The sequence below is a fragment of the Bubalus kerabau genome, chromosome 17 (assembly GCF_029407905.1).
Source record: "Bubalus kerabau isolate K-KA32 ecotype Philippines breed swamp buffalo chromosome 17, PCC_UOA_SB_1v2, whole genome shotgun sequence".
Taxonomy (NCBI): Eukaryota; Metazoa; Chordata; class Mammalia; order Artiodactyla; family Bovidae; genus Bubalus; species Bubalus kerabau.
The window spans coordinates 52073397-52101082 of NC_073640.1; the positions used below are offsets into that span (position 1 = coordinate 52073397).

General features: G+C 55.8%; 1 protein-coding gene across 9 annotated transcripts in view; it reads left to right on the forward strand.

Annotated features, from left to right (window-relative positions):
* Window positions 1-27686, forward strand: part of PAK4 (p21 (RAC1) activated kinase 4) — a 47676-nt gene that overhangs the window by 10624 nt on the left and 9366 nt on the right. For 2 of the 9 annotated variants that reach the window (XM_055554022.1, XM_055554031.1), the window contains exons 2-3: window positions 25718-25791; window positions 27414-27630. In XM_055554022.1, coding sequence (XP_055409997.1) covers window positions 27427-27630 — 204 coding nt within the window. In that variant the 5' untranslated portion in view covers window positions 25718-25791; window positions 27414-27426. Of the gene's footprint in view, window positions 1-14011; window positions 14056-17068; window positions 17250-20669; window positions 20818-25717; window positions 25792-27375; window positions 27631-27686 lie in introns of those variants that run through there. The other 7 variants (XM_055554026.1, XM_055554025.1, XM_055554029.1 and 4 more) reach the window with 7 other exon arrangements.

Sequence of the window (27686 nt, forward strand, 5' to 3'; positions counted from 1 at the left end):
CTCAAATGACCTTGAGCCTGGGGAGTCCTTATTCCTGAGGCGGATTAATAGAGAGAACTAATTGAGGGCTTGCACGTGCCAGGCCCAATGCCTGTACAGAACTCCCACGCTGCTTCTGCTCAGTCCTTCCCGGAAGGATTCGACCCATTTCAGAGATGAGGGAGGCGAGGGCAGCGCCAGTGGTGAGTGCTGGGCCCATCCTGCCCGCTGGTGCCCAGCTGGCGTGGTGGTGTCTCCTCCTGGGGCCAGAGCAGCCTTGCTCGCTCTGTGAACATCTGGAGTGCACATCGGGAGCGCCCCCTGTGAAGGGCCCATTCCAGCCGCTTGCCTCTTTCTCCTCCAGGCTGTCTGCATTTTCATTTTGAATTTCTGTGAGTTAAGTCTTGAGAGTCTGGACCAGAACCTGTGTTTCTAAGATGGTCCTCCTTACATTCTCTCATTTGATGCCCTGTCTTTCCAGTTTCTTTAAATTGTGTCTTTTGATGAAGCTTTTAATTTTACTGTAGCCAGATTTATCATCTACTTCCTTTATAGTTTTATAGTTCTACTTTTCACATTTAGTCGCTCTTTGTTCTGGAATATGTGTGTGTGTGTGCGCGCACGCATGTATGTGGTGTGAGGTAGTCACCCAGCTTCACATTTTCCATGTGGATCCCCAGTCATCCATATACCATTATGACAACAGCCCGTAGTTTCTCCTCTGCACCTGGGCCATAAAGTCATGTCTCTGTAAGTGGGCCTGTTTCTGGGTGCTCTCATTCTTTCTTGTGCTCAAGTTTGCCTATTCCTGCATCAGTATCCCGCTATCCTAATTCATATCGTTGTCTTTTTTCTTAATATTTTCATTTAAATGGCCATGCCGGGTCTTAGTTGTGGCGCAAGAGATCTTCAGTCTCTGTGGCGGCAGGCAGGATCTTCAGTTGCAGCATGTGGGATCCAGGTCCCTGACCAGGGATCGAACCTGGGTTCCCTGCATTGGGAGATCGGAGTCCTAGCTACTGGACCACCAGGGAAGTCCCAGTAGTTGATAATAAGTCTTGATGGCGTGGAGAGCAAGCCCTCCCACGCACGCGTCCTTCTTCCCAAGTGTCTCTGCCAGTTGACTTTTTGTAATGCCACTTAGATATGAGACAAGCCTCGTGCCCCACAAGCAGACATGACGTTAAGTCTCCCAGTCCATGAACGTGGTCTGTCTCTCGATTTATTTAGGTCTCCTCTGATGTCTTTCAGCAGAGGGTCACACTTCTCCAGCCGGGCCTTGCCCACCTCTTGCTGGGTTTATTCCGGGCACTTGGTGATGTGGCAGAGGGGAGCCCGTGGCCACCTCTCCCGCGTGGCGCCTTGCTCCCTGGCCTCAGCCTGGCTGGGTGAGGCCCTCAGAACAGAGGCAGGAGCCTGGCTTCCCCATGCTCTGCTTCCTCCCAGGCACCGCCCCTGGGCCCTGGCAGAGGGCGGGCAGGTTGCCCGGAGAGGAGGTTGTAATTTTCCTGAATGATTTCAAGGGCTAATTAAAGGTTTTCCTTGACTAATCAGCTTACGGTTTAATTATCAGGAAACAGGCTCAGGGATGCAGGAAGCCGCTCGCTGGGGTCTCCTCACAGAGTAGCCAGAGGGAGCCAGGGCCGGGCCGCTCCCCCCGGGGTGGTGGCGGGATGTGGGGATAGCTGAGGACCCCCCGAGGCCCGCCGCGGTTCTCCAGCCCTGCGAGGGGACCAGGTGCGGGGCAGCCAGTGCCTATGGTTGCGGTCTACGTGTGTCCCTTCTCGGCTCCAACCCTTCCATGGCCCCCTCTGCTGGGCTGGGCCTGGCCCTCCGCTTGCCTCCCGCGCTCCAGCCTCGCGGGTCTTTGTTTCCTGCTCTCACCTCGGTTATTCTCTGGGGCTCGGGCTAAAGGTCACCACCTCTGGGCAGCCTTCTCAGGCCACTCCTGCCTCCAGAGCGGGTGATAAACTCTGCCTGCCACATGCCGCTGTCAGCATCCCTCACCCCACCACCGATAAGGGCTCCATGCCTGGGCTGCGCCCTGTGGTCCAGCACTGGGGTCATGGGAGGACCCAAGAGGAGAAAGGGGCTCAGGACAGGCGCCCCGAGGAGACGGCTGGGAGTGGGCTTCAGGCCTGGAGGACTGAGTGGTTGCCAAGGCCTTGGGGGAGCAGGGGGCAGTTGACAGCTTGGCCAGTGACCTGGCCAAGGATGGGCTCTTGGCAGTTTGCGAAGGGGGAGGGGACCTGGGGATGGCCGTGCCAGGCCTGGCTTCATTCCTCGCATTCCTCAGCCGGCCCCAGACTCCAGACTCCGGTGGGCAGGCAGAGAGGGGCCTCCTGGGCGGCGTACCCTGCCCCTCCCGCCCCTTTTCCTTTCCGCCCCCTACCCCGCCCCCCATCAGTCTGTCTCACTTCTACCACCCCCTGAGGACTCAGTCCTGGGACTCTGTGTCCAGGCTCCCCCCCGCCCCCATCCCATGCTCCTTAGGGTTACCTGGCACAGGTGTACATCACTGACTCAACGGACATGAGTCTGAGCCAACTCCCGGAGATAGTGAAGGACAGGGAAGCCTGGCGCGCTGCAGTCCATGGGGTTGCAAAGAGTCGGACACCACTGAGCGACTAAACAACAAAAGGTCAGGCCACTTGAATCTGAATCTCTGGCTGTGGGGCCTGAGCATTGGGTTTTGTGTTATTTGGTGTTTTTTTTAAGCTCCCTGAGCGACTGTAGTGTGCTTCTGAACCGAGATGAGAGCCACTGGCTTACAGAAATGGTAGAAATCACGTATTAGCTTTCGCGATGTTTGGACACTTTTCTAGGCTTCTGACATGGCGTGATTAAGTCGTGTCAGCCCTGTCACCCCCACAGCCTCACTACAGGAAGATGTGACTGTTATTCCCACGTTACTGACAAGGGAGCTGAGGCCCGGAGGAGGCGTCAGGGCCTCTTCATCCCTGGGCCCGCCAGCCCCTGTCTGGGCAGCCGACTGTCCCCTCCCGCCTCCTGTCTTTCTCTTCCCGACTCGCTGCCTCTTGTCTCTCCTCTCCTCTCCCTCAGTTTCTACTCTCCCTACTCCCCTGCAGAGGCTTCCCTGCTTGCAGGCAGGATCCTGCCGAAGCCACACAAGGAAGATGGTTTCTGCAGACCCAGGACGAGGCCGGGTGCTGGTCCCCCACACGCCAGCCACTCCTGGCTGTTCCTGGCACCTGGAGGGGGAGGGGGTGGGGGGCAGGGCATGCATGCCCCTGCTGTTGGGGGGCCCGGGAGCAGGGAAGAGCGCCCAGGCTGATGGACCCCCCAGATCCTGTGGGCCCCCAAATCTGATGTTGTCATCCGTTGCGGTTACCATTTCAGGCTCCCATGGAGTGGCTGATAGTTTAATTTCAGGAAAGGTTTGTGCTCAGATGTGACCATTGCATCGCAGGAGCCATTAGGATTCACTCAGTGGGAATGAGGGGAGCTGAGAGTCCAGAAGCCCCTGTGCGCCCCCGCTCTGCAAGGGCTCCTGGCCTCCTCTCCCCCATCCCCTCTGGGCAAGGACTGGGCATCCAGCTTCCCTGCTGGCCTCACCCGGCTCCCCCAGCCTCCTCTGTGACCTGGGGCCAGGCCCTGAGCCCCGGGTGTCTCTGCACTGGTTCCCGTTTAGAGCAACTCAGCCCAGGTCTGCCATCATCATGTCATTATAGTTACTACTGCCGTGACGTCTGTTACAGTTATTAGAGGCAGGATACGTGTTTGGATTTAGTAATTAAGGTTCACAAGGTGAGTGACCCACGAATTCTTCACTGTTCTGACTAGGTCACATTCCTTTCTGCAAAGTGTTTAAAACCTCTGTATGATGGAAGTGCCCACACGTTCTTCTGAGCAGTGGCCTGCCACCCTCCTCACGGCGCCCGCCCCAGCTTCAGCAGTTATCTGTCACCACCAGGCTTTTTCATCTGCACCCCACCCCCACCTCCCTGATTCTTTGGAGGCAGTTCTTAAACATCATATACTGCGGCCATAAATATCTCAGATTTTTTGCATATAAGAGATAAGGAGTCTTTAAACATACCCACACAGACGATACCATGGTCATAGGAGAAAAAGAACCAATACTTTCTTAATAGCCTCGCATTTTCCCGGTTGTCTTGTCGTTTTTTCCAATGTGTGTGTTTGACTTGGCATCCGGACAAGGTCTGCTCTGCGTTTGGTCGACAGGCCCCTAACGTCTTCTGTCGCCTGTAGGCTCTTTCCTGTGCCCGCTGAACAGGTCATTGATCTGTTGAAACCCCTGATCCTCTGTCGTCTGGAGCTTCCCACGGCCCGGGCCTCACCAGGCACCCTCGTGGTGTCACTTCACGGGTCCCTCTGTCCCCTGTGCTTCCTGTATGTTGGGCCTTAGGTCTAGAGGCGCGATTGCATTCGGGTTCCACTACTTCATAGATGGTGCTTTGTAGGAATTCAGGCCAGCCTTCATGTCTGGGTGACTATCTTGAAGTAATTTCTTTTTTTTTTTTTGCAAGTGAGTGGATTAAAATGGAAATTCTTAAGTTGCTCTTAGTAAGGCTGGTACGCACTACAGCAGAACGGGGCAGGGGGGAGCCGAAGGTCTGAGGTTCAGAACACCCGTAGTCTGGGAGCACAGGGCTGTGCGTGAGCCCCTGGCTTCCAGTGAGCCTTCTTTACAAACTGAAGCTTTGGGCTCCTGCTCTTCTGGGACCAGAGGCCCCCAGCTGAGAGCCATTCATCCATCCCCCCCACCCTCATTCTTCACCCTCCCCTCTGCTTATCTTTAGGGGCTCCTGCCCCAGCTCTGCCCTTGGCCAGCTGGGCCCCCTGGGAAGCTTTCCTATCCTCCCCCCCTGCCCCCCGCCCCCGCCTGCTTCCTCCTCCTTAACATAGCATGATGGTGGGAGGGCAGCTGCACCTCCGGGAGGGCTGTGGTCAGGAGGTCTGGGCTCCGGGAGCGGCTCTTCTGCATTTAGTGTAGACTCTCTTGACCTCAGCCCCGCCACCCTCCCCTCACACCCTCCCTCCCTTCCTGCCACACAGGCCTCCTGGGCCAGCCTCAGGCATTCTGGAACGTGCCAGGCAGGCTTCAGTCCTCAGGCCTTTGCAGTTGTGGTTCCTTCTACTCTGAAAGCACTTCCCTAGGTTCCCCACGTGGCCCCCTCACTTCCCCTGCTCCTGCTCAGGGACACCCACCCCCCTAGACACCCTGTCCCCCCCACACACCCCGTGCTCTGTCCCCTCTCCCACTGGTCATGTACTTTCTTGTTTACCTTTATGTTATCTTATCTCCCTCACTCACCAGCGTGTCACCTCCGGGAAGGAGGGACTGTCTTATTCACTGTGTCCCTAGTGCCTAACACAATGCCTGGCATACACTGAGTGTATAATCAGGAATTGTCGAGTGCATGACCAATGGGAGTGTAAACATGGTTAAGCGAGTGGACTCCGGCCTGGGTCAGACCTGCCATGGAATCCTGGTGCTTTCTGGTTTTTAATTGAAGAATAATTGCTTTACGATATTGTGCTGGTTTCTGCTCTGTGTGTCTGTGTATTAGTTGCTCAGTCGTGTCCGACTCTTTGCAACCCCATGGACTGTAGTCCGCCAGGCTCCTCTGCCCATGGAATTCTCCAGGCAGGAATACTGGAGTGGGTTGCCATTCCCCTCTCCAGGGGGATCTTCCTGACCCAGGGAACCGGGGTCTCCTGCATTGTAGGTGGATTCTTGACCATCTGAGCCACCAGGGAAGCCCTGGTTTCTGCCATACATCAACATGACTCAGCCATAGGTACACATATGTCCCTTCCCTCTTGAACCTCCCTCCCCATCCCACCCCTCTAGGTTGTCACAGAGCCCCGGTGTGAGCTCCCTGAGTCACACAGCAAATTCCCAAGAGTTGCAAGGGACCAAGGAGAGCCGCTGCTCTGATCACAGGACCAGTTCCAGTCTTGGGGGGCGGTGGAGAGAGAGAGAGTGTGTGTGTGTTAGAGACAGATGGACAGAGAGAGAGCGAAAGAGACTGTGTGTGAAAGAGATCAGAGAGCCACCTGATGGCCTCCCCTGGGGCCTGTTGCCCAACTAAGAGAGGAAACACACTTGCCGTGGTTAGAGTCCCCGGGGTCCCTCCCGCAGGTACCCCGGCCTCGCTGTGATTCCTTGTTGCCTCCATGAACAGTATCCCATATCGTATTGTGCTGCAGGTTTGAAAACTGGATGTAAATGGTTCCCTGCTCAGCTGCAGCTTGCTCTCAGTATTGTGCTCTGGAGACTTCTCTAGTGGAGCGATGAAGTCGCCTGCCAGTAGGAACGCTCCCCAGCATGTGTCAGAGGGAAGCCCCTCCCCACAGCCAGATGAAAGCAGCCCTGCCCTGGGGGAGCCTCAGGAGGGCGCCTGGGGGCTCCTCTCGGCTCGCCACCCTCCCCCCTCCCCTGCCCCATTCCCCGGTTTGACACTACTGCAGGAGACATAAGAAACGCAGGTTCGATCCTTGGGCTGGGAAGATCCCCTGGAGGAGGGCATGGCAACCCACTCCAGTGTTCCTGCCTGGAGAATCCCATGGGCAGAGAAGCCTGGCGGGCTGCCGTTCATGGGGTCACAAAAGAGTGGGACACGACTGAAGAAACTTGGCACACACGCAGGCACACGTCCAGTGAAGGTGGGTGCTCCTCTCCATGGAGGGCACTGCCGGCTTCCCAGGTTGATAAATGGGATTCAGTTACAGGCCCTTGACATGGAAGAGGCCTTCCCGGATGCCTGTTAGGTGGGAAGGGGTTCTGGTACCATTCTGGGTGTGTCAGTTCCACAGAAGGGACCTTCCATGGAGGAGGGTGAGGCCCCCCCCACGCCACGTGGGAATGGACTGGGGACTAGGGAGGAGGCAGCAGGGTCTCTTCCCCTGCCCACCTGCCCCTTGGCTTCCCCCTTCAGCTGGTCTCATCCAGCCTTTCCTAGGGAAACCTTGTGGTTAGTGATCCTATCAAAAGCCCTGATCCGGAGGCGTGGGTTTGCTTCCCAGCTCTTCGACCTGCTAGCTGGATGACCTTGAGCTTGTAGCTCCTCCCTCATCCCTCCTCCACCACCACCCCCGGCGGCCTCAGTTTCCCCATTTGTAAAATGGGATTGTTATACAGGTTATTTTATCCATGCAAAGCTCTCAAAACAGATCTAGCACATAGAAATCTCTTTAACAAGTGTTAGGAGAAGGCAAGGGCACCCCACTCCAGTACTCTTGCCTGGAAAATCCCATGGGCGGAGGAGCCTGGTGGGCTGCAGTCCATGGGGTCGCTAAGAGTCAGACACGACTGAGCAACTTCCCTTTCACTTTTCACTTTCATGCATTGGAGAAGGAAATGGCAACCCACTCCAGTACGCTTGCCTGAAGAATCCCAGGGACGGGGGAGCCTGGTGGGCTGCCATCTATGGGGTCTCAGAGTCGGACACGACTGAAGCGACGTAGCAGCAGCAGCAGCTGTCAGTGATGTTGTCAGTACCACTCACTCTTGCACTTTGTAGATAATCACTGCGCTCCTCCTCTGACCTGTCTCCCCACCAAGACCCTGCCCTCATGTCTAGTGATAGAAACAGACACGGCACCAGGCAGTGACAGCCCCAGAGTGACCTTGAGGAAAGCACAGGCCCCCGTGTCATGGCTTTGGTGGGGGCAGCCCTGAGGACTGAGACAAGCCCTAGCTCCAGCCTGGGAAATCAGGGAAGGCTTCCTGCAGGAGGGGACATCAGAGCTGAGGCCTGTAAGAGCAGTCAGTGTGTGGAAGCCTGTGTGTTCCAAGGAAAATGAATAGCATGTTCTAAGGTGGGAAAGGGCCTGGCATTTTTAATAAATTATTAGTAGTCATGTATGGATGTGAGAGTTGGACCATAAAGAAGGCTGAGCACCGAAAAATTGATGCTTTCAAACTGTGCTACAAAGACTTCTCGAGAGTCCCTTGGACAGCAAGGAGATCAAACCAGTCAATCCTAAAGGAAATCAACCCTAAATATTCATTGGAAGGATTGATTGCTGAAGCGGAAGCTCCAATACCTTGGCCAGCTGATGTGAAGAGCCAACTCATTGGAAAAGACCCTGATGCTGGGAAAGACTGAGGGCAAGAGAAGGGGGTGACAGAGGATAAGAAGGGGGTGACAGTGGATGGCATCACTGACTCAATGGACATGAGTTTGAGCAAACTCTGGGAAATGATGAAGGACAGGGAAGCCTGGCATGCTGCAGTCCATGGTGTCGCAGAGTCAGACATGATTTAGAGACTAAACGACAATATTAGTAGTTTTTCATGAAGCTTTTCATTTTGAGATCATTGTGCTTTAATCTGGAGGTGTGAGAAATAACACAGGGAGAGCCCCTGTACCCTTTAGCCAGCTCCCTCCAATAGTAACATTTTGCAAAATTAGAATCAGTACAAGATCACAACCAGGATGTTGTCACAGATACAGTCAGGATGGAGAACACTCCATCACAAGGATCCCCCATGCCCTTTTTACAGCCACATCCCGTCCCTGCTCTGTCCCTCGCTCCAGGCAGCCATTCATCTATTTGTACCCCATTTTTATAATTCTGTCATTTCAACAGTGTTACGTAAATGAGATTGTACTGTACATAACCTTTGGGTGTTGGCATTTTTTTCACTCAGCATAGTTCTCTGGAGATTCATCCAGGTTGTGTCAATAGTTGGTTCCTTTTTTTTGCTGAGTAGTGGATGTGCCATAGTTTATTGAACCATTCACCCACTGAGGGACATCTGGGGTGTTTCCAGTTTTTGACTATTAGAAATGAAGCTGCTATTAACAATCTCATACAGGTTTTTGTATGAATATAAATTTTCATTTTTTCTGGGACAAATACCCAGAAGTGCAGCTGCTGGTATGTAGGTGGATGCGTGTTTAAAGAAACTGCCAAACTATTTTTTAGGATGGCTGTACAACTTTACATCCTCACCAGCAGCGAATGAGTGATCAATTTCTCTGCGTCCTGGCCAGCATTTGGTGGTGTCACTATTTTTTATTTTGGCTATTCTAATGAGCATGTAATGATAATCCTCTGTGGCTTTAATTTGTATTTCTCTAATGGCTAATGCTGTCAGACATCCTTTCATGAGCCTATCTGCCATCTGTGTATCCTCTCTGGTGAATCATCTTCATGTCTTCTGCCCATTTGCTAATTGGATTGTTTGGGTTTTTTACTGTTGAGCGTTGAGAATCCTTTATGTCTTCGAAATATTAGTCCTTTGTCAGGTATGTGGTTTGCAAATATTTTCCCCCAATCTGTTACTTTTTTATGTTCTTTACATGGACTTTTGCAGACCAGGAGTTCTTAATTTTTAAAAAAAAAAATTTGTTATTATTATTATTTTAATTTTGGCTGCTCTGGGTCTTCGTTGAAGCACATAGGCTTTTCTCTAGTATGGGACACAGGGGCTTCTCCCATCCCAGTACTAACCAGGCCCGACCCTGCTTAGCTTCTGAGACCAGACGAGATTGGGTGCGTTCAGGGTGGTATGGCCTTAGACAGGGGCTTCTCTCCTTGCAGGCTTCTCATTGTAAAGCATCGGCCCTGGTGCGTGAGGCTCAGTAGTTGTGTGGCCTCTAGTTGTGGTGCTTGGGCTTAGTTGCCCCACAGCATATAGGATCTTAGTTCCCCAACCAGGGATCAAACCCATGTCCCCTTCGCTGGAAGGCAGATCCTTAACCACTGGACCACCGGGGAAATCGTCCAGAAGTTTTTAATTTTGATGAGGTCGACTTTAATAATTTTTCCTTTTATGGGTCATGCTTTTGGTATCCAGTCTAAGAAGTCTGTGCTTAGCCCTAGATCTTGAAGATATGTTGGTTTGTTTTCTAAAAGTTTTGTTAAGGTTTGTGTAAGTATGAAGTTCGGATAAAGGTTCATTTTTTTAGCATATGGATGTCCCTTTGTTCCAGTACTGTTTGTTGAAAATTCAGAATTTTTTTTCCTCCATTGAATTGCTTATAGTTCTTTGTTAAAAATAAATTACAACAATGAGATATAGCTTCGCACCTACCAGGATGGCTATTATCTTTAAAAAAAAAAAAAGAAAGAAAACTAACGTATTGGTGAGGAGATAGAGAAATTGGAGCCCTCGTGGATTGCTATTGGAGATGTGAAATGGTGCAGCTGCTGTGGGAAACAGTTTGGTCTTTTCTCAAAAGGTTAAATATAGAACTACCATATGACCCAGCAATTCGACTCCTAGATACATATCCGAAAAATTGAAAGCAGAGACTTGAACAGATATTTGTACACTTTAATGTTCATAGTTGCTTTATTCACAATAGCTTAAAAGTGGAAACAACCCAGGCGTCCAGCAGATGAATGGGTAAATGAAATTTGGTGTATACATGCAATGGAATATTATTTAGCCATAAAAAGGAACGGGGTTTACATGCATACTACAAAATGGATGGACCTTGAAACATCATGCTTAGTGAAATAAGCCACATGTAGGAAAGATATTCTACGAGTCCACTTATATATTCCACATAGAACAGGCAGATTCATAGAGAAGGAAAGTAGAATAGGGGTGGCCAGGGGCTGGGGGGAAGGAGGGAGTGGGGAGCTGGCGTCCATGGGCACAGGGTCTTTGCTGGGGATGATGAAAACGTTTGGAGCATGAGTCATGGTGGTGGTTGTACAGCATTGTGAATGTGTTCACTGCCACCGTGGTTCACACTCTAGGATTAAGGTTGCTTAAAATCATAGATAGATATATAATAGTAACTCCATTATGTCTGACTCTTTGTGACCCTAAGGACTGTAGCCAGCCAGGCTCCTCTGTCCATGGTATTCTCCGGGCAAGAATAGTGGAGTGGGTAGCCATTTTCTTCTCCAGGGGATCTTCCTGACCCAGGGATCAAACCTGGGTCTCCTGCATTGCAGGCAGATTCTTTACCGTCTGAGCCACCAGGGAAGTCGTTATGTATACTGTATAGGCAGCAGTAACCAAAACCATCCCCAGGAAAAAGAAATGCAAGAAGGCAAAGTGGTTGTCTGGGGAGGCCTTACAGATAGCTGAAAAAAGAAGAGAAGCTAAAAGCAAAGGAGAAAGGGAAAGATATACCCAACTGCACGCAGAGTTCCAGAGAATAGCAAGGAGAGATAAGAAAGCCTTCTCAGTGATCAGTGCAAAGAAATAGAGGAAAACAATATGATGGGAAAAACTAGAGATCTCTTCAAAAAAAGTAGAGATACCAAGGGAGCATTTCTTGCAAAGATGGGCACAATAAAGGACAGAAACAGTATGGACCTAACAGAAGCAGAAGATATTAAGAAGAGGTGGCAAGAATATATAGAACTGTACAAAAAAGATCTTAATGACCTGGATAACCATGATAGTCACTTACCAGAGCCAGACATCCTAGAGTGTGAAGTCAGGTGGACCTTATAGTAAGTACTACTACAAACAAAGCTAGTGGAGGTTATGGAATTCCAGCTGAGCTATTTCAAATCCTGAAAGATGATGCTGTTAAAGTGCTGCACTCAATATGTCAGCAAATTTGGAAAACTTGGTGGTGGCCACAAGATTGGAAAAGGTCAGTTTTCAGTCCAATCCCAAGGAGGTGCAATGCCAAAGAATGTTTCAACTACCATACAGTTGTGCTCATTTCACATGCTAGCAAGGTAATGCTCAAAATCCTTCAAGCTAGGCTTCAGCAGTGTGTGAACTGAGAAATTCCAGATGTATGAGCTGGGTTTAGAAAAGGCAGAGGAACCAGAGATCAAATTGCCAACATCCATTGGATCATAAAGTATGTATGTGCTTAGTCAGTCAGTCATGTCCAATTCTTTGTGACCCCATGGACTGTAGCCCGCCAGGCTCCTCTGTCCATGGGGATTCTTCAGGCAAGAATACTTGAGTGGGTTGCCATGCCCTCCTCCATGGGATCTTCCCAACCCAGGGATCCAACCCAGGTCTCCCACATTGTGGGTGGATTTTTTACTGTCTAAGCCACCAGGGAAGCCCTTGGATCATAGAGAAAGCAAGCGAATCGCAGAAAAACATCTACTTCTGCTTCATTGACTGTGCTAAAGCCTTTGACTGTGTGGATCACAACAAACTGGAAAATTCTTAAAGAGATAGAAATACCAGACCACCTTACTTGTCTCCTGAGAAACCTGTATGCGGGTCAAGAAGCAGCAGTTAGAACTGGACATGGAACAAGGGACTGGTTCAAAATTGAAAAAGGAGTACGACAAGGCTGTATATTGTTATCCTGCTTATTTAACTTATATATAACATCATGCAAAATGCCAGGCTGGACGAATCACAAGCTGGAATCAAGATTGCTGGGAGAAATATCAACAGGCTCAGATATGCAGATGATACCACTCTAATGGCAGAAAGCAAAGAGGAACTTAAGAGCCTCTTGATAAGGGTGAAAGAGGAGCGTGAAAAAGCTGGCTTAAAACTCAGCATTCAAAAAACTAAAATCATGGCATCTGGTCCATCACTTCATGTCAAATAGATGGGGAAAAGTGGAAACAGTGATAGATTTTATTTTCTTGGGCTCCAGAATCACTGCAGACAATGACTGCAGCCATGAAATTAGAAGACGTTTGCTCCTTGGAAAGAAAGGTCCATATAGTCAAAGCTGTTGTTTAACCAATAGTCGTGTATAGATGTGAGAGTTGGACCATCGAAGAATTGATGCTTTCAAATTGTGGTGCTGGAGAAGGTTCTTGAGAGTCCCTTGGACTGCAAGGAGATCAAACCAGTCCATCCTAAAGGAAATCAGTCCTGAATATTTATTGGAAGGACTGATACTGAAGCTGAAGCTCCAATACTTTGGCCACCTGATTCGAAGAGCCGACTCATCGGAAAAGATGGTAATGCTGGAAAAGATTGAAGGCAGGAGGAAAGGGGAGTGACAGAGGATGAGCTGATTGGATGGCATCACCAACTCAACGGACATGAGTTTGAGCAAGCTCTGGGGAATAGTGAAGGACAGGAAAGCCTGGCGTGCTGCAGTCCATGGGGTCACAAAGAGTCAGACACAACTTAGCAACTGAAGAACAGACAAGGTATATTTTACCACAGTGAAAAAAAAAAATCAGTGTTTTAAAACCCAGCTGGGTGTATTTGTTTGGGTCTTTGTCTGGATTCTTTATTCCATTCACTGACCTCTGTGATTTTCCCCACTGTCTTGATTACTGTGGTTGTACCCCAGGCCTTACTATCGGGGAAAGTGAGTCTTCGGGCTTTATTCATCTTTCACAATTGAGTAGTTCTGGGGCCTGGCATTTTTGGAGCCCCTCTGGCACACCCTTGTGTGAAAGATGGCAGTGTGACTTACCAACTTTCAGAGTCACCCTTTGTGCCTGCCTTGCCCTCGGCCCCCACATCTGACAGGAGTTGCATGTTGTGGGCAGACACACCTCTGGTCTGGGGCCCTCCCTCCATGCCCGGCCGTCGGTCTCATCACCTGTCCCCACATCTACTCAGGCCCCCTTCATCCCGTCCTCAGACGCGCAGCCAGAGTTATGTCTTCCAGATGCAGGCCATCCTCAGCGCTTGTCTTGGCTCCCCTGACTCCCCTGGTGGCCTGGTCCAGCCTGGCTCCTCTGTGTTCTCATCCCTCCAGCCACCCTTCTCAGCTGGAATGTCACATTTCACTGGATGGTCCTGGACTGTAAGCCCCGGGGGCAGGGACCATGCTGCACCGCTGCCCCAGCCTGGAAGGCGCATGGTGGGCACGTGTTCTGCTTCTGTTGACAAAATACACGGATGCGAGATAGAACCTGTAATTGGGGTCGTGGTGGGGAGACGAGGCTGGAGAGGTGGGAAGAGCTGGGGTGGGTTTACAAAGATCTTGACCCTCACAGAAAAACAAAGGCTTTTTTTTTTTTTCGGCCACGCTGTGTGGCATGTGGAAATTTAGTTCCCCAACCAGGGCTTGAACCCCCTGTAGTGGAAGTGTGGAGTCTTAACCACTGGACTACCAGGGAAGTCCCAAAATCAACCTTTTTTTCTTTTTCATTTTTGTCTACGTCATGCAGCATGTAGGAGGTAAAGGCTTTGAAGAGACTGTTAGCAGAAAAGGAGTTCTGGTGACTTTTACAAATTTAAAAGGATGCGCAGTTACTAAGTGCCTGTGTGCTGAATCGCTAAGTTGTGTCTGACTCTGACAGCATGAACCCACCAGGCTCCTCTGTCCATGGGATCTCCCAGGCAAGAAGACTGGAGTGGGTTGCCATTGCCTCCTCCAGGGGATCTTCCTGACTCAGGGATCGAACCCGAGTCTCCTGCATTGGCAGGCGGATTCTTCCCAGGTGCTGCGCCATCTGGGAAGCCAGCAATTACTCAGCACCAAAAGGCGAATGAAAACAAGGCCAAGAGGGGCCAGACTTCACCTGTCTGAGTGGGGAAGATGGGAGGGTGTGAGAACACCCTGGGCCTGAGGCCAAGGGAAGGGCTGAGAGTGGCAGCTTGGCGGTGCTGTGCTTTGCCTGGCAGTCCTCCTGGTAGGCACTTGGCCCACAGACACGCTGGCACACCTGTGAAGTGACTTCTGCCCACGGTTTTCACTGCTGCACCATGTGTAAGAGCAAATGACTGGAAGCCTCTGACCTGGCCCCGTGGGGACTGGCTCAAGGCATCATGGCCCTTCCACACAGCTGCTAAAGCAGCGGGGCTGTGCTTTGCACAGATGGAAGCCTGGAAAGATCATTAGACATATCTTTTTTTTTTTTCATTTAAAATCACAATTAGCCTACATGTGGAAAGCGCATAAAGTACAAATGTACAGTATGACCAATGACTTTAAGGGGAAGACCCACGTAACTACTTCCTCCAGTTGAAGTAACAGATGGTGCCAGCCCCTGCCCCCGCCCCTGGAGGCAGCCCCTTCCCTGACTTTTGAGGCAGTCGCTCCCTCCCTTTTCTCTTTGCTTTTGCCCCCTCTGTGTGCATCCCTAAGGAGCATATTTCGTTTTACCTGGTTTGAACTGTTCCTGACCAGAGTCCTAGGATGTGTTGGGTTTTGTTTCGCTGCTTCTGTTTAATATCATGTTTGGTGTCCGTCCACACACGGCTGTGGGTCACTCATTCTCACCGTTGTGTACTCTCGTGTGGGGCTAGTGGATCACACGGTTCATTATCCACCTGGTGTGGGCGAGCGTTGGTGTTTCCAGTCTCTCGCCGATTCAGACTGTGCCGTGTGCACCTCCCCGTGTGTGTCCCTGGGGGTGGATCCGGGAGAGCGCGCCAGGTTCCCAGCGTGTCTTCACCTCCACTGGACGCTGCCAAACACCTCCTGGTGCCCGCGGCGCAGAGGAGCCAAGGAACAGTCTTGAGAAAAGCAAAGTGCAGTTGAGTGTGTGGTGTGCAGCCATTTATGATTGTTTTTTTAAGTGCGAAAGCATCTGTGTGTACACATGCGTGTGTGCATAGGCTCTCAGAAAACAATAGAATCTCTAGTAGAGGTGACTCCACGGCCGAGCTGGGGCAAAGCAGGAGGGCGCCGACCTGTCAGCGTTTCCCCTTCAGTGCCACTGACTTTTGAACTATGTTGCATATTATAAAGAGACAGAGACTGAGACAGAGAGAAGGGGAAGAAATGGAGGGGAGAGATGAAACCTAAATATGGCAGAACTTGATAGTTAAGAATCTGAGTGATGGGGGTTCATTAGTTTAGTCTCTCTGGGAGCATGTTTTAAAACTTTCATTATGCAGATCTGTTCTGGCGTGAGAGACTCCTTTTTCTCCCCCTTTAGCTGTTCCAGGTGTTTGGTTGTGGCATGCAGGCTCTTAGTTTCGACATGCGGTCTCTAGTTCCCTGACCGGGAATTGAACCAGTGTCCCCCTGCACTGCGAGCATGGAGTCGTAACCACTGGGCCACCAGGGAAGTCCCTGTGAGAGGTTCTTGAACGGACCTCTCCTTGCCCCTGAGGCCTGGCCCCAGGAGGACCCCTTGTCTCCAGTGAGACTGCCTTTTGGAGGAGAGGTGCTCCCTCCTTCCCCCGCCCTCCCCTGTCCCTTCCCGTGGGACCTAGTTTCCCTGGCTGGTCAGACCTACGCAGTCCTGACCGCCTCCCTCACCAGAGCCCAAACAAGCCTGTCCGGTTTGGGAACCCGCCCCATTTGGCTCCTGTCTGGGTGGCTGCCTGACAGGTGCTTCACGCTGCCGGGGGAGGGGTTAGCCTGGGCCCTGGGGAGGGGGCCCTGAGACCTGCCCTGCATCGGCCCCAGGCTCAGCTGGAAGCCCCTGGCTTAGTGAGCAGGTGGTGGGCAGAAGGGGTAGATGGGGTTTCCAGACCAGTCAGGCCTCCTGGTCCACGTGATAAAATGGCCTGATAAAGTACCTGCCCATTTAGGGCAGTGGTAAGCTAAAGGACTTCATGCATGCTGAGAGCACGCCCCAGCCCAGAGGAGGTTCTCTGGAAAGTCAGGCCACTCATTTTCAGAAGGGTTAATTACACCCTGGCCAGCCAGCCAGCATGGCACACAGAAGTCCCAGCCCTCTCCACCTTTCTCTCTCCCCATTGCCGTCATGGCCTTCCAGCCCCTCTCACACCTAGATATAGCAATGAGCTGGGGGTTCACCGTGATCTCCCCTGGCGAGCCTGCAAGTCTCAAGTTCATCCTGATAGTCAAGGGCGGCGGAGCAGGAGCGCCCCGGTCACTGTGCCCTCTGAAGCTCCTGCTAGAATCGCAGCCTGGGTGCCAGGGGATGCAGCAAGCCCCAGATCTCCCGCCACCCTCCCCATCAGAGAGGCCGCTTATGCCCTGGTGCCCTGTCCCGCACCGCAGCCCTGGCCACTGTTTCACACCTAACTGGCCCGGCAGCCCCTCTCAGACGCGCAGCCCTGGGCTGTGTAGCCACTGCTCCCCTGGCACCTCGCCTGGCCTGGACGTGAGATGGGGGCGTGCGTGTGTGGTGGGAGACTGCCCCTGCCTACGCAGGGGCAGTGGTTGGGTCCCCTCCCCTCCACGGGGACAGCTGTGGGCCACGTGGCCCAGGCTTTCCAGGCTCAGCCCCGCCTCCCTCCGCCCCGCCCTCCCCCTCCCCCTCCCCCTCCTGGGGGTTGGAGCCACAGCCAAGCTCAACTCCTGCCAGGGCAGGGCCGAGTTGCCAGCCACTGCCAGGGCGGCTGGGGCACAGAGGCCAGCCGGCTCTCCTCGGTGGGCCAGGGGAACCCCTCGATCCCGGCTCCCTGCTCGGTTTCAGCTGGGAGCCCCCTGTCTGCTGGCCTGCCCCACTGCGGGCAGCCCAGGCCCGAGGGAGGGCCAAGGATGGTGGAGGTGAGCTGGCCCGGCCTCGAGGAGGAGGGGGCGGGCCGCCTGGGTGTGGGGGAGGGCAGCCACCTGAGTGCATGCGAGGGGCCACACCTTTCTCTGGGCCAGGGGCGGGGTGTCGTGTGTGTTTCTGGTGGAGATGGCAGGTGTCTGTCTGCTGGGACTTAGCCCAGGCCTCAGCACAGGTTCCCCCTCCACACATACCCCTCCCGCGAGCGTCTCTGTGGGAGCGTGTTCTTGGGGTCTGGTTTGCATGGAGGTGGTTCTGAGGGGTCAGTGGGTGACCACAGACTTGGTGGTGTGTATGCCTGAGTCTGTGGTAGGTCTCGTTACCCACTGTGTGTGTATCCCATGGTCTCCTTCTGTATCAGGAGGGCTCCTAGGTGGATGGGGTCTTGGGGTCTGCCTTCCTAGATGAGTCCAGCCGTCACGGAGTGTCTGGGATTGTGTATGTGCACGCGTGTGTGTGAGTGTGTTTGTAGGTGGTGGCCGAAGTCTATCTTTGTGTCGTCGCCTTCCCCCAGGATCCTTGTATGCATCTCCAGGTCTCTCCGGAGCCCTTGCTTCTTTGGAATGGCTCTTTACACTGTGGAAGGGCTTCTGGGTCCTTAACTTCCTGGGGTCCCAACCTTGGGTCCCCAGTGTTGCGACCCTCCGTTCCCAGGGCTTCCTCTGAGCCAGGCCCCTCTTAAGACTGCTCCCCACCTTCTCCCACTGACGCCACACAGTCAGCTCCGGCCACTTGCTGGGCCCGCGTTCCTGAGGCAGGAGCTGAGGCTCAGGGCGGGCTGGCCCTTCCTGCGCCCAGGTTCCCGCTGTCCTGTTTCAGGGGCTTTGCCGTGTGACCAGAGGGTGTGTTCCTGTGGTCTGGGGATGTGTGGCTGGACGCCCGTGCTGCGTGTCTGTGTCACCTGTGCACTGTGGCGCGACCTCGTGTGCTCTGTATCTTGGGGGTGTGCGCGTGTGTCTGTGTGGGAGGGCGGAAGCCCTTAGGTGGGGGGGCCGGGGAGGCTCTGGAGCCTCTTTTCTGCCTCCCGCCCCCTCCCTCCTTCCTGCCCCACCTCAGGGGAGGAATGAGAGATGTCTCAATCTGATTTCCCCAGTCTCCGGGGGCTCGCCCGCACTCTCAGGTTTGTTATGGCATCCATTCCCCTCCCCGGGGGGCTGAGGGACTCCAACAGTGCCCTTTGTGTCTGTGCCCTGTGGAGCCTGGCTGGGGGGCGGGTGGCAGGGGGCCAAGCCTGGGGCTGCCACAGGAGCCGCCTGGCCTCCCGGGGGGCTCAGAGCACCGTCTCTTCATCCAGCCACATTCTCTGAGCTGTGCCCAGACCTGTGCTGGGCAGGGTGCCCGAGATGGCCCCAGGGCCTGTCCTCCGGGGGGACACAGTCTAGCGGGAGAGGCAGACCTGCCCTCGGAACATAAAGGGGGCCCACTGTGCTGCCCCATCCCAGCCCTGGAGAGGGAGCGTCTTAACAGAGACAGAAGGACTGGCACGTCTGCTCCGGGGACCCTGCTCAGGGGGGCCCTGCTCTGGGGACCCTGCTCAGGGGACCCTGTTCTGGGGGCCCTGCTTGGGGGACCCTGCTCTGGGGACCCTCTTTCCTTCATCTGTTCCTTTATTCGCGCGGAAACAACAGCAGCGCTAATAACCACAGTCAGCCTGTAGCGGTGAGGACCCACTTGGCGCCAGGCACTGCTCTGAACGCTTTGCCAGGTCACCTCTTTCAATCATTCAAACATCCCCTGGGGAGAGAGGAACCGTCATGACCCCCCAGTTTGCAGACCAGGACATAGAGGCCCAGAGTCACGAGCTCCCGGCCCAGGGCTTGACGGTGGTAGAGGAGCCACAAGCCTGGGTGTCCACTCTTCCTCACCAGCTGCCCTCGGAGTCCTTGTGGGCAGAGGCCTGCGATGTGGCCGGAACACGGAGAGCAGGCTGCCCCTTGCTCCCCGCACGGCCAGCTCCAGGCCCTGCTCCCCCAGGCCAGGGTGGCCCCGGATCTGTGTCTCTTTGTGGGGTTTCACCCATCGCGAGGACTCACGGTCTCTGGCGGCATACCTTCTGTGTGATGTGCCTCTGGCCAAGATTTACTGCCACCTGCTCAAATTACCCGCCTAGGCTGCATGGTGGCAGGTCCTGGGGAAGTGGGCTCACAGCCGGGCACCTCTTGTGTTCAGAACAAACGCCAGGTTATTTGCTAAATAGCCAGACTCTAAGGAGGCCCAGTTCCTTTGCAGGCGTCAAGGTCAGACTTCCAGGCGGTGTGGACAGGGCTTGGGGACTCCTGTCTAACCCTCTGCCCTGCTCCTCCTGGAGTCCAGCCTCATCACCGCGGCAGTGGCATCACTCAGTCACAGCACAGCTATTACCGGTGCCTGCTGTGCGCCAGGTCTGCTCTAGCTGCCAGGGGTGCAGCGAGAACAAGACAGACAAAGGCCCCTGTTCTTGGGGAGCCACCGCTCCCCTGCTGGGGGCAGGGGTGGGAGGCAGGACCTAGGATCAACCGGTATATAAAATGCAAGATGGTAATAAATGCCACGGAGAAGTATAAAGCTGGGTGCAAATTTTGTCAGGGGGTCAGGCAGTGTGTTTACACTAAGACCTGATGATCGAGGAAGGGTGAGCCGCGCGGCTGTGGGCCACGGGAGCAGTGGGTACCGAGGCCCTGAGGCTGGAGCAGGCTCCGCGTGTCTAGGCCTGGAAAGGAGGGGCTCGTGTGGCAGGGGCGAAGTGTGGGGAGGAGGTGAGGCCCAGGGGCGGTTGGGGCCCTGCTCAGTCCCAGTGGGGAGTCTCATCCGGGCGGAGGGTTTTGTTTTCTTCAGATTCCCTCCTAACCACACCCTTTCTGATCTCGGTCCTGGTCATCAGAGGCTGAGTTGTCTCTTGTGCGTGTTCTCGCCCCATAAACCTCTAGGTCCTGCATCTGGAGCAGAAGCTTTGGCAGGAGCCAGGGTTGCTGGGAGGCAGGAGGCTAAGGGGGCAGCGACAGGTCTTCTCCAGAGGGCAGAGTGGACACTTTGTGCCCCGGTGCTGGGCAGCCCTGGCAGGGACTTCCCGTCTCTGGGCCTCAGTTTCCTAATTTGGGAAACAGGAGAGGAGAAGCCTCTCCACCCGCACACCCAGGAACCGCCCGGAGGGTTTAGCATGGCCAGAGTCAGCACTGAAACTCGTGTGTCCCCTCCATCCACCCAGTACCCACACAGGGCAGAACCCTGTTACTGGGACCCAGCTATAACAGCCGGAACACGGTTCCTGCCCACGCCGAGCCACCGACTTAGCGGGGAGACAACTGACACTATCGTGATCATGTAACACGTTAGGTGATGCTAAGGGCTGGGAGAGAACGGACCGGGTGCCAGGCTCTGGGAGGATGCAGCCATGGGCAAAACCAGACCAAAGCCTCCCACCTTCTCGACCTGTCCAGAGCGCCCAGAACCTGCCCGTTGCTCCCGCCTCCACAGGCCCCACGTGTCCCGTCCACCCTCTTCCTGCTGGCCTCTCGCATCCTCCGCTTCCGGGCCTCCCTGCTCCTGCCCTGCTCACAGCCTTCCTGCGGCTCCATCTTGGCGCAGGTAAGAGCTGAGTCCTCCCCGTGGCCCTCCTCCCTCGCCCTGTGCCCCTTGCCCCGCCCCAGCCCCTCGGCCTCCACTCTGCTCTTTGGCCGCTGAGCACGCTGCAGCCCCAGGCCTTTGCGCTCTCCTCCCCCAGGTAGTCACTCCTCTCCCCACCCTGCTCTAGTGTGACCCCCTCTGTGAGCCCCTCCCTCACCACTTCACTGAAGATCCCCACGTCCCCTCAGCCTCCGCACCCAGCTGACCCCTGCTCTTTTTCTTCCCAGCACTCACCATCTGAGTCACTGACTGGCTTTCTGGTGTATCTTGTTGTGAGCTGTCTCCTTTCCCCTCGAATGTGAGCTTGGCAAGGGCAGGGACATCCCTGGCTCTCCTGGCCTCTGCTGTGGGCCCTGCCCCGGGCTTGGCAGAGCTCAGCTCTCACCCGACAAGGATGATGGAATAGATGGCGGGTGGGTGTGATGGGCCCTTTGTGGGGAGAGCAGGTGTCTGCCAAGGAGAGAGCTTGGGCACATGTCAGTCCCAAAGCTTGAGGCGGGGTCTGGGGATAGTACCTGAGGATTCCCTGCAAGGACTAGGCAGGAGGAGAATGGGGGGCGGGCACGTGGATGGGCGGCAAGAGCTGAGCAGAGCTGTAAGGGGAATGGTCTGGGGTTTCAGGGGGGCCGTGAGAGCCTGCTGGGGCTGCCAAGGTTAGCCAGACCCCTGTCCAGCGTCAGAGCAGAGCCAGGGGGCCTCTGGAGCCAGTGGGTGCAGATGATGGCAGAAGGGTGAGGGGGCCGGTGAGCGCGTCTCCATCGCCCGCTTCCTGCTCTAGTTTCACTTCAGTGACTAGGAAAGGGCGGCCGTGGCCCCTGCTGCGTCCTCCACTTGGGCCCCAGGGCCCTGGCTGAGTCAGCCAACATTGCCCTGTGGGGTGGGGGCAGTTTTATTCGGGGCTGCAGGCAGGGCAGTAGGAAAGAAGTCTGCGCGCACACACACATGTGTACACAACGCACTCCTGAGCGCGTGGTCACACTCGTGGACCTGGCTCCTCCACGGGCATTCATTTCCTTGGTGCGGGGAGCCGCAGCGTGGTGCCATTTTTTTCTCACGGAAGGTCAGCGGGCAGAGCCTGTGAGTGCAGGAGGTGACTGGAAAATGGGAAGGTTTTGCTTGCTGCTGCTGCTAAGTCGCGTCAGACTCTGTGCGATCCCATAGACGGCAGCCCACCAGGCTCCCCCGTCCCTGGGATTCTCCAAGCAAGAACACTAGAGTGGGTTGCCATTTCCTTCTCCAATGCATGAAAGTGAAAAGTGAAAGTGAAGTTGCTCAGTCGTGTCCGACTCTTAGCGACCCCATGGACTGAAGCCTACCAGGCTCCTCCATCCATGGGATTTTCCAGGCAAGAGTACTGGAGTGGGGTGCCATTGCCTTCTCCGACAGGCGAAAAACCTTCACATCCCACATGTGAAATCATTCACAAGTTGTTTTTTTTTTTTTTAATTGAAATAAAAATTTTAGAGTAGGATCAACATGTGTCTGCATTGGGGAGCAAACAGTGAGCTTCAGACGCTTCTCTGCCCGCGTTGATGGCTGCAGGCTGCGCCCTGCCCTCCCATGTTCCACGTCACTGGGGTCACGGCTTCACCCTCTGCCTCTGGGTTCCAGGCCTTTGTCCACCAGAGAGAGACCCTGGGCAGAGCCTGAGGTGTCCGAGCAGGGGCGCCGCGGAGCAAGTTCAGGTGAATGTGTTCATTCACCAGATGTTCGAGTGCCTGCCACGCCGCGTAGTAGGCACTGGGGTACAGTGGGGAGCTCGACAGAGGTCAGGCCCTGCTCCCCTGGAGGAGCTGACATTCTCGTAGTAGCAGACATCGAAGGCTCACCCACACACACAGAGTTACGTGGTGAATGCAGAGAGGAAAGATAAAGCAGGGAGGGCGCTGAAGGTGTGAGGAACTGGGACATTCATGCATAGACTTGGGCGGGGAGAGAGAGAGAGAGAGAGGGAGGGAGCTATGTGGAGATCAGTGAGAAGAGAGTTGGGGGCCCAACTGCCAGAACAAAGGCCCTGAATCAGGGCATGTCCAGGGTGTGAAGAACAGTGAAGAGGCCAGGTGGCTGGGCCAGAGGGGGCGAGGGGGCCTGTGGGGGGAGAGCCGAGCAGCCGATGGTGCCGGGCCTCGTGGGCCATGGGCCAGAGTTTAAGGTGTTGACTCTGCGGTGGAGCAACTGTCTTCCATGCCCACCTCTGCTTGTTGATCGTAGCAAGAGGTTTCACCTTTGTGAGCCTCAGTTTCCACATCTGCATGATGGGAGTGAGGTCAGCCACCCCACGGAAGTCCTGGGAGGCAGTGAGCTCAGCATCGGCGTCTGTGCAGGCTCAGGGTCCCCCACGGTGGTAGAGGTGGTGGTGCGAGTCCTGGGGCTGAGCCGCAGTAAACCACCTTGGTGGCTGGCACTGGCTCTTGGACTGCTTTCTCGCTGCAGACGGACGTGCCGAAGGCCTGTGGAATAGGCAAGGGAGGAGCCCTGTGGGGTGGAGGGTGGCGGCGGTGGGTCCCCACTTTACGCTGCCTCCCACCTACCACTGGGGGCCTGGGCAGGTCGGAGGAGGAGGGACCCTGTCCGCCAGGACGGGTCAGGGCAGGAAAGAAATAGCAGTGTCTGGGTGGACAGAGGAAGGGGAAGGAGGGAGGAAGGGGCAGAGACCAGGGACAGCCTGGGAGTTGATGATGATGACGACACAGAAGCACAACCACAGGACAGGCAAGTCTCCAACTGCCCGGGTTCAAATCCCAGGGTTCCCCTCGCTGGGCCTCAGTCTTCCCACCTGTGAATTGGGGATGATAGCCATGCCTGTCTCACAGGTTAGGGGCGAGGGTGGAATGCGATTAGACACAGAGCAGGCCCGGGCACACTCGGGTCTCCGAGGATGTGGCTGCTATCGTTCCGAGAACCGGCGGGGCCCAGACTCGGGTTAGGCCAGCCTGGTGTCTTGAGTCCACTCTGCTTCCCAAGCTGTGTGTGACCTGGGCCAGCGGGTGCCCTCTCTGTGCCTCATTCTCCTTGTCTGTAACACAAGGCCCAAGTTGGCCCCTTCCTCCGGGGTCGGGCGTGCAGACTGTGGGTCGAGTGCTTAGCAGAGGGGCCGGCGGGACCGCTGTCACTGTCACGGTGACCGACGTCTACCGCCCGCTCCCTTGTTGTGTGCACCGGCCCCGGGGCCAGGCCATCGCGCTGGGTTCTCTGTGACTGCTTGCAAGAACTCCTGGAAGCAGGTACTGTCTCGGTTCTCTTCTAACAGAAGAGGAAACTGAGGCACAGAGCTGCTGGCCCAGGGCCACGCAGCGTGCTTCCCCCGTGGGCTGGCTCAGCCTCGCAGCAGAGCCGGCCTCTGGGCCCTGGGCTGTCTGACTCCTGAGTTCCGGGCGTGCCTGGGAGCCCAGCGCCCACTCCTTGACACCCCACTGCTCCTGGCCAGGCCCCTCCCCTCACATGTGGCAGCTCCTCTCCCTCCCCTCTGTGGCTCCGGTAAAGTCAGGAGCTTGGGGACTGATGGAGGGGTCAGGGGAGCCCGCGGTGCTCAGAGCTGCCCTGGGGTGGGGCTCCCGCCTGGCCACTATAAACACGGCCAGTTCCTCTGTTTGTCCTGCCCTCTGTGCAGCGCCTAGAGGGAAGGGGTGGCCCCAGGCAAATATCCGGAGGTGTGCCCCTCTCTCCCCCGCCGCAGGGGGCGGGGGCTGGGGAGCCTGGGGGCTCGCGGGTGGGCATCCTGGGTTGGCTGCCCCTCTAGCAAGCTGCCTCCTGCCCACCCCGTCTGGATCCTAAGCTCCTCCCTCTCCCGGGTTTAGTGAGGGGTCATGCGGCTAATCCTGTCTTGCAGAGGGCTCGGAGCTGACTTGGGGCCCGCAGGCCACGGGCTGGGGGGTGGGGATGGGCAGGCAGAGTGAAAGAGGCCAAGGTGAGGAATGAGGCTGGGCCTGAAGCCAGACGGGGGCAAATCTGGGCAGACAGGAGGCAGTGGGACCAGGGCGGGCGGGTGAGGGGGGCGCACGTCTGGGCAGGTGGGGGAGAGTCGGGGTGTAGGGACGAGTAGAGGAGCTGGAGCTGCAAGGGAGGCGAGGGCAGAGAAGTCTGGAGGGAGCACGGGATTGGTCAGGGTCCCCGAGGCCTGGGAGGGTGGAATGCACAGTGTTCTGGGGGCTGGAATGGGGGAGCCGCACTGAAGGGGCTCCTGGCTTGGTGGGGGTAGAGAAGGGGCTGGGGCAGAGGGTCCCCGACCCTGGCCAGGTCTGTTCCCCTGGCAGAGCCCTGGCTCTGGCCACCTGCTGGCCAGGAGGCCCAGGCCAGTTGAGACAGGTTGGCTGCTTGGGTCCCCACCCGCCTCCCACTGGGCTCCTGCCGCCAAACCGGTTCTCCTGGATGGCTGCCCACCGATGGCCCCACCTCTGGGCTGGGGATGGCGGCCTCTCCGCCCTCAAGCCCTGCTCCTGGGAAAGGAGCTGGGAGAACGACCAGGGGCTGCCGGGCCGCATCGCAGATCCGCTCACGAGCGTCCTCACTGAGTCACGAGACTCACTGTGCTGGGGCCAACCCCGCGCCGGGCACTGTGCCAGGTGCTGAGGAGCCAGCCTGAGCAGATAGAAATCCCCACCCAGTGCACTTCCCCTCGTCCTTCGGGTCTCAGTTCACACGAGCCCTTTTCTGGGAAGCCTCCTGTATCACTACCCTGCTGTCCCTGCAGGCTGGGTCTGGCACTCTGTGACCCCAGCCCCGACCATCCTGGGCCTTCAGAGGCTGTCTGGGTCACCACTCTGTCCCTCACACTGACCAGCACAAGGCTGGCCACAAAGGAGTGAGTTGCTGATGGCTGGATGGATGAGTAAGCAAAGGATGTTTTCTTCCCACTTTACAGATGAGTAACCCAAAGCCCCGAGAGGAGACATCACCCGCCCAAGGGCACTTCTAGCAGAGCCAGCAACAAAGCAGGTCTGTGGGGCTCCAGGGGCAAGTGTGTGGGACCGGGGTTCTGGGGGGCGCAGCACCTGGGCCCCTGACACAGCTGGGAGTCATCCTCGTCATCAGAAGAGCAAAGGCCGACTGGGCCCTCCCTCCATGCCCCGCACCGAGCCCTGCTCATTAATTAACTCATTAATCCTCCCGGCAGCCGCCCCACGGGGGTCAAGACGAGGCACAAACAGGCTAAGTCACTTGCCCAGGGTCACAGTAGGTGGCAGAGAGAGATTTGCACTCTGGCCATCTGGTTTCCTCGCTCTTCATGTCTCCGGCCCCCTCTGTGGGACACCACCATTCCGCATGTCCCCTTCAGCCCCTTTGGTTTTTAAATTCAGCTTTCATAGGTTCGGGAAGACCCCCTGGAGAAGGGCATGGGTACCCACTCCAGTATTCTTGCCTGGAGAATTCCGTGGACAGAGGAGCGTGGCGGGCTACAGTCCATAGGGGTCACAAAGAGTTGGACTGAGTAACTTTCACTTCCATTGGCATTTACCACTGCTGTGCCAGTATTGTTGTGAGTACCGGCCTGGAAAGCACGGGCCCTAAAGACAGGGGCAGTTTAGTCTTTTAGGATCCTTCATGAAGTGGGTCTTGCCCCACTCTGTGAGGAACTTGCCTCCTCCTCTAAGCCTCAGTCTCCTCATCTGTAAAGTGGGGGTATATTAGTGAGGCTGCCTAGGAGTCACGCGTCGGACAGGGGCTTGGTAACCATGTGTTGAACAAGTAACCAGAGGTACGTGCTGTTTCTAGCCCACAGTCCAGGCTGAGAAAGCAGGGACAGAGGTGGCAGGCCTTAGGCACCAGTCACAGAGCACATCCTATGTGTTGGGCGGGGGCTGGGACGGGGGGCGGCAGATGAGACCGGGCCTGTGGCACCGGGAGTCGCGATGGGAGTTGTAAACGCTGAAATGTAAACACAAGACTGGCTGTGTGTGTGTGAGTCGCTCAGTCGAGTTTGATTCTTTGTGACCCCATGGACTGTAGCCAGCCAGGCTCCTCTGTTCGTGGGATTCTCCAGGCAGGTACACTGGGGTAGGTGGCCGTTCCCTTCTCCAGGGCATCTGCCTGACCCAGGGATCGAACCCAGGTCTCCTGCATCACAGGTGGATTCTTAACCATCTGAGCCACTAGAGAAGCCCAAACATAAGACTGAGCAGCGCAGTTTCCAAAAGTTATACATGCTGCGAGATGGGGTGGAAGGACAGGGGGCCTGGGTGTATTCAGGAGAGGAGCCACCAGTGACTGCCACCTGAAGCGGGCGGGAGTCAGGCGTCAGTCCCCACAGAGGGAGCTGCCACGGCAGAGGCCCTGAGGTCGGAAGCCCACCGTGAGCCAGAGGAAGAGCTGAGAGCAGAGAAGCCCACTGGGAGTGCTCACCTTTTTACCTGAGTGGGGTGGGACCGCCAGTGGGCTCTGAGCCAGGGGCCTAACTGGAGTATTCACAAGGCCCCTCGGGCTGCAGATGGGGTGCAGGCTGTGGAAAGGGTGGGGGTGTGGGGAAACCAGGGAGAGATGGAGGAGAAGCAGCAGGTCCTGGCAAGCCACGCCCTTCCTCAGGCTGCCAACCGGAGCCCCACTCTGCACTCTCCACGCAGAGAGCCTGGAGCCATGTTCGGGAAGAAGAAGAAACGGGTCGAGATCTCGGCGCCGTCTAACTTCGAGCACCGCGTGCACACGGGCTTCGACCAGCATGAGCAGAAGTTCACGGGGCTGCCCCGCCAGTGGCAGAGCCTGATCGAGGAGTCGGCCCGCCGGCCCAAGCCCCTCATCGACCCCGCCTGCATCACCTCCATCCAGCCTGGGGCCCCCAAGGTATGCTGGCGCCCGCTGCTGCTTCTCCTGACCTGCGCCGACCCCTGTGGGGTGAC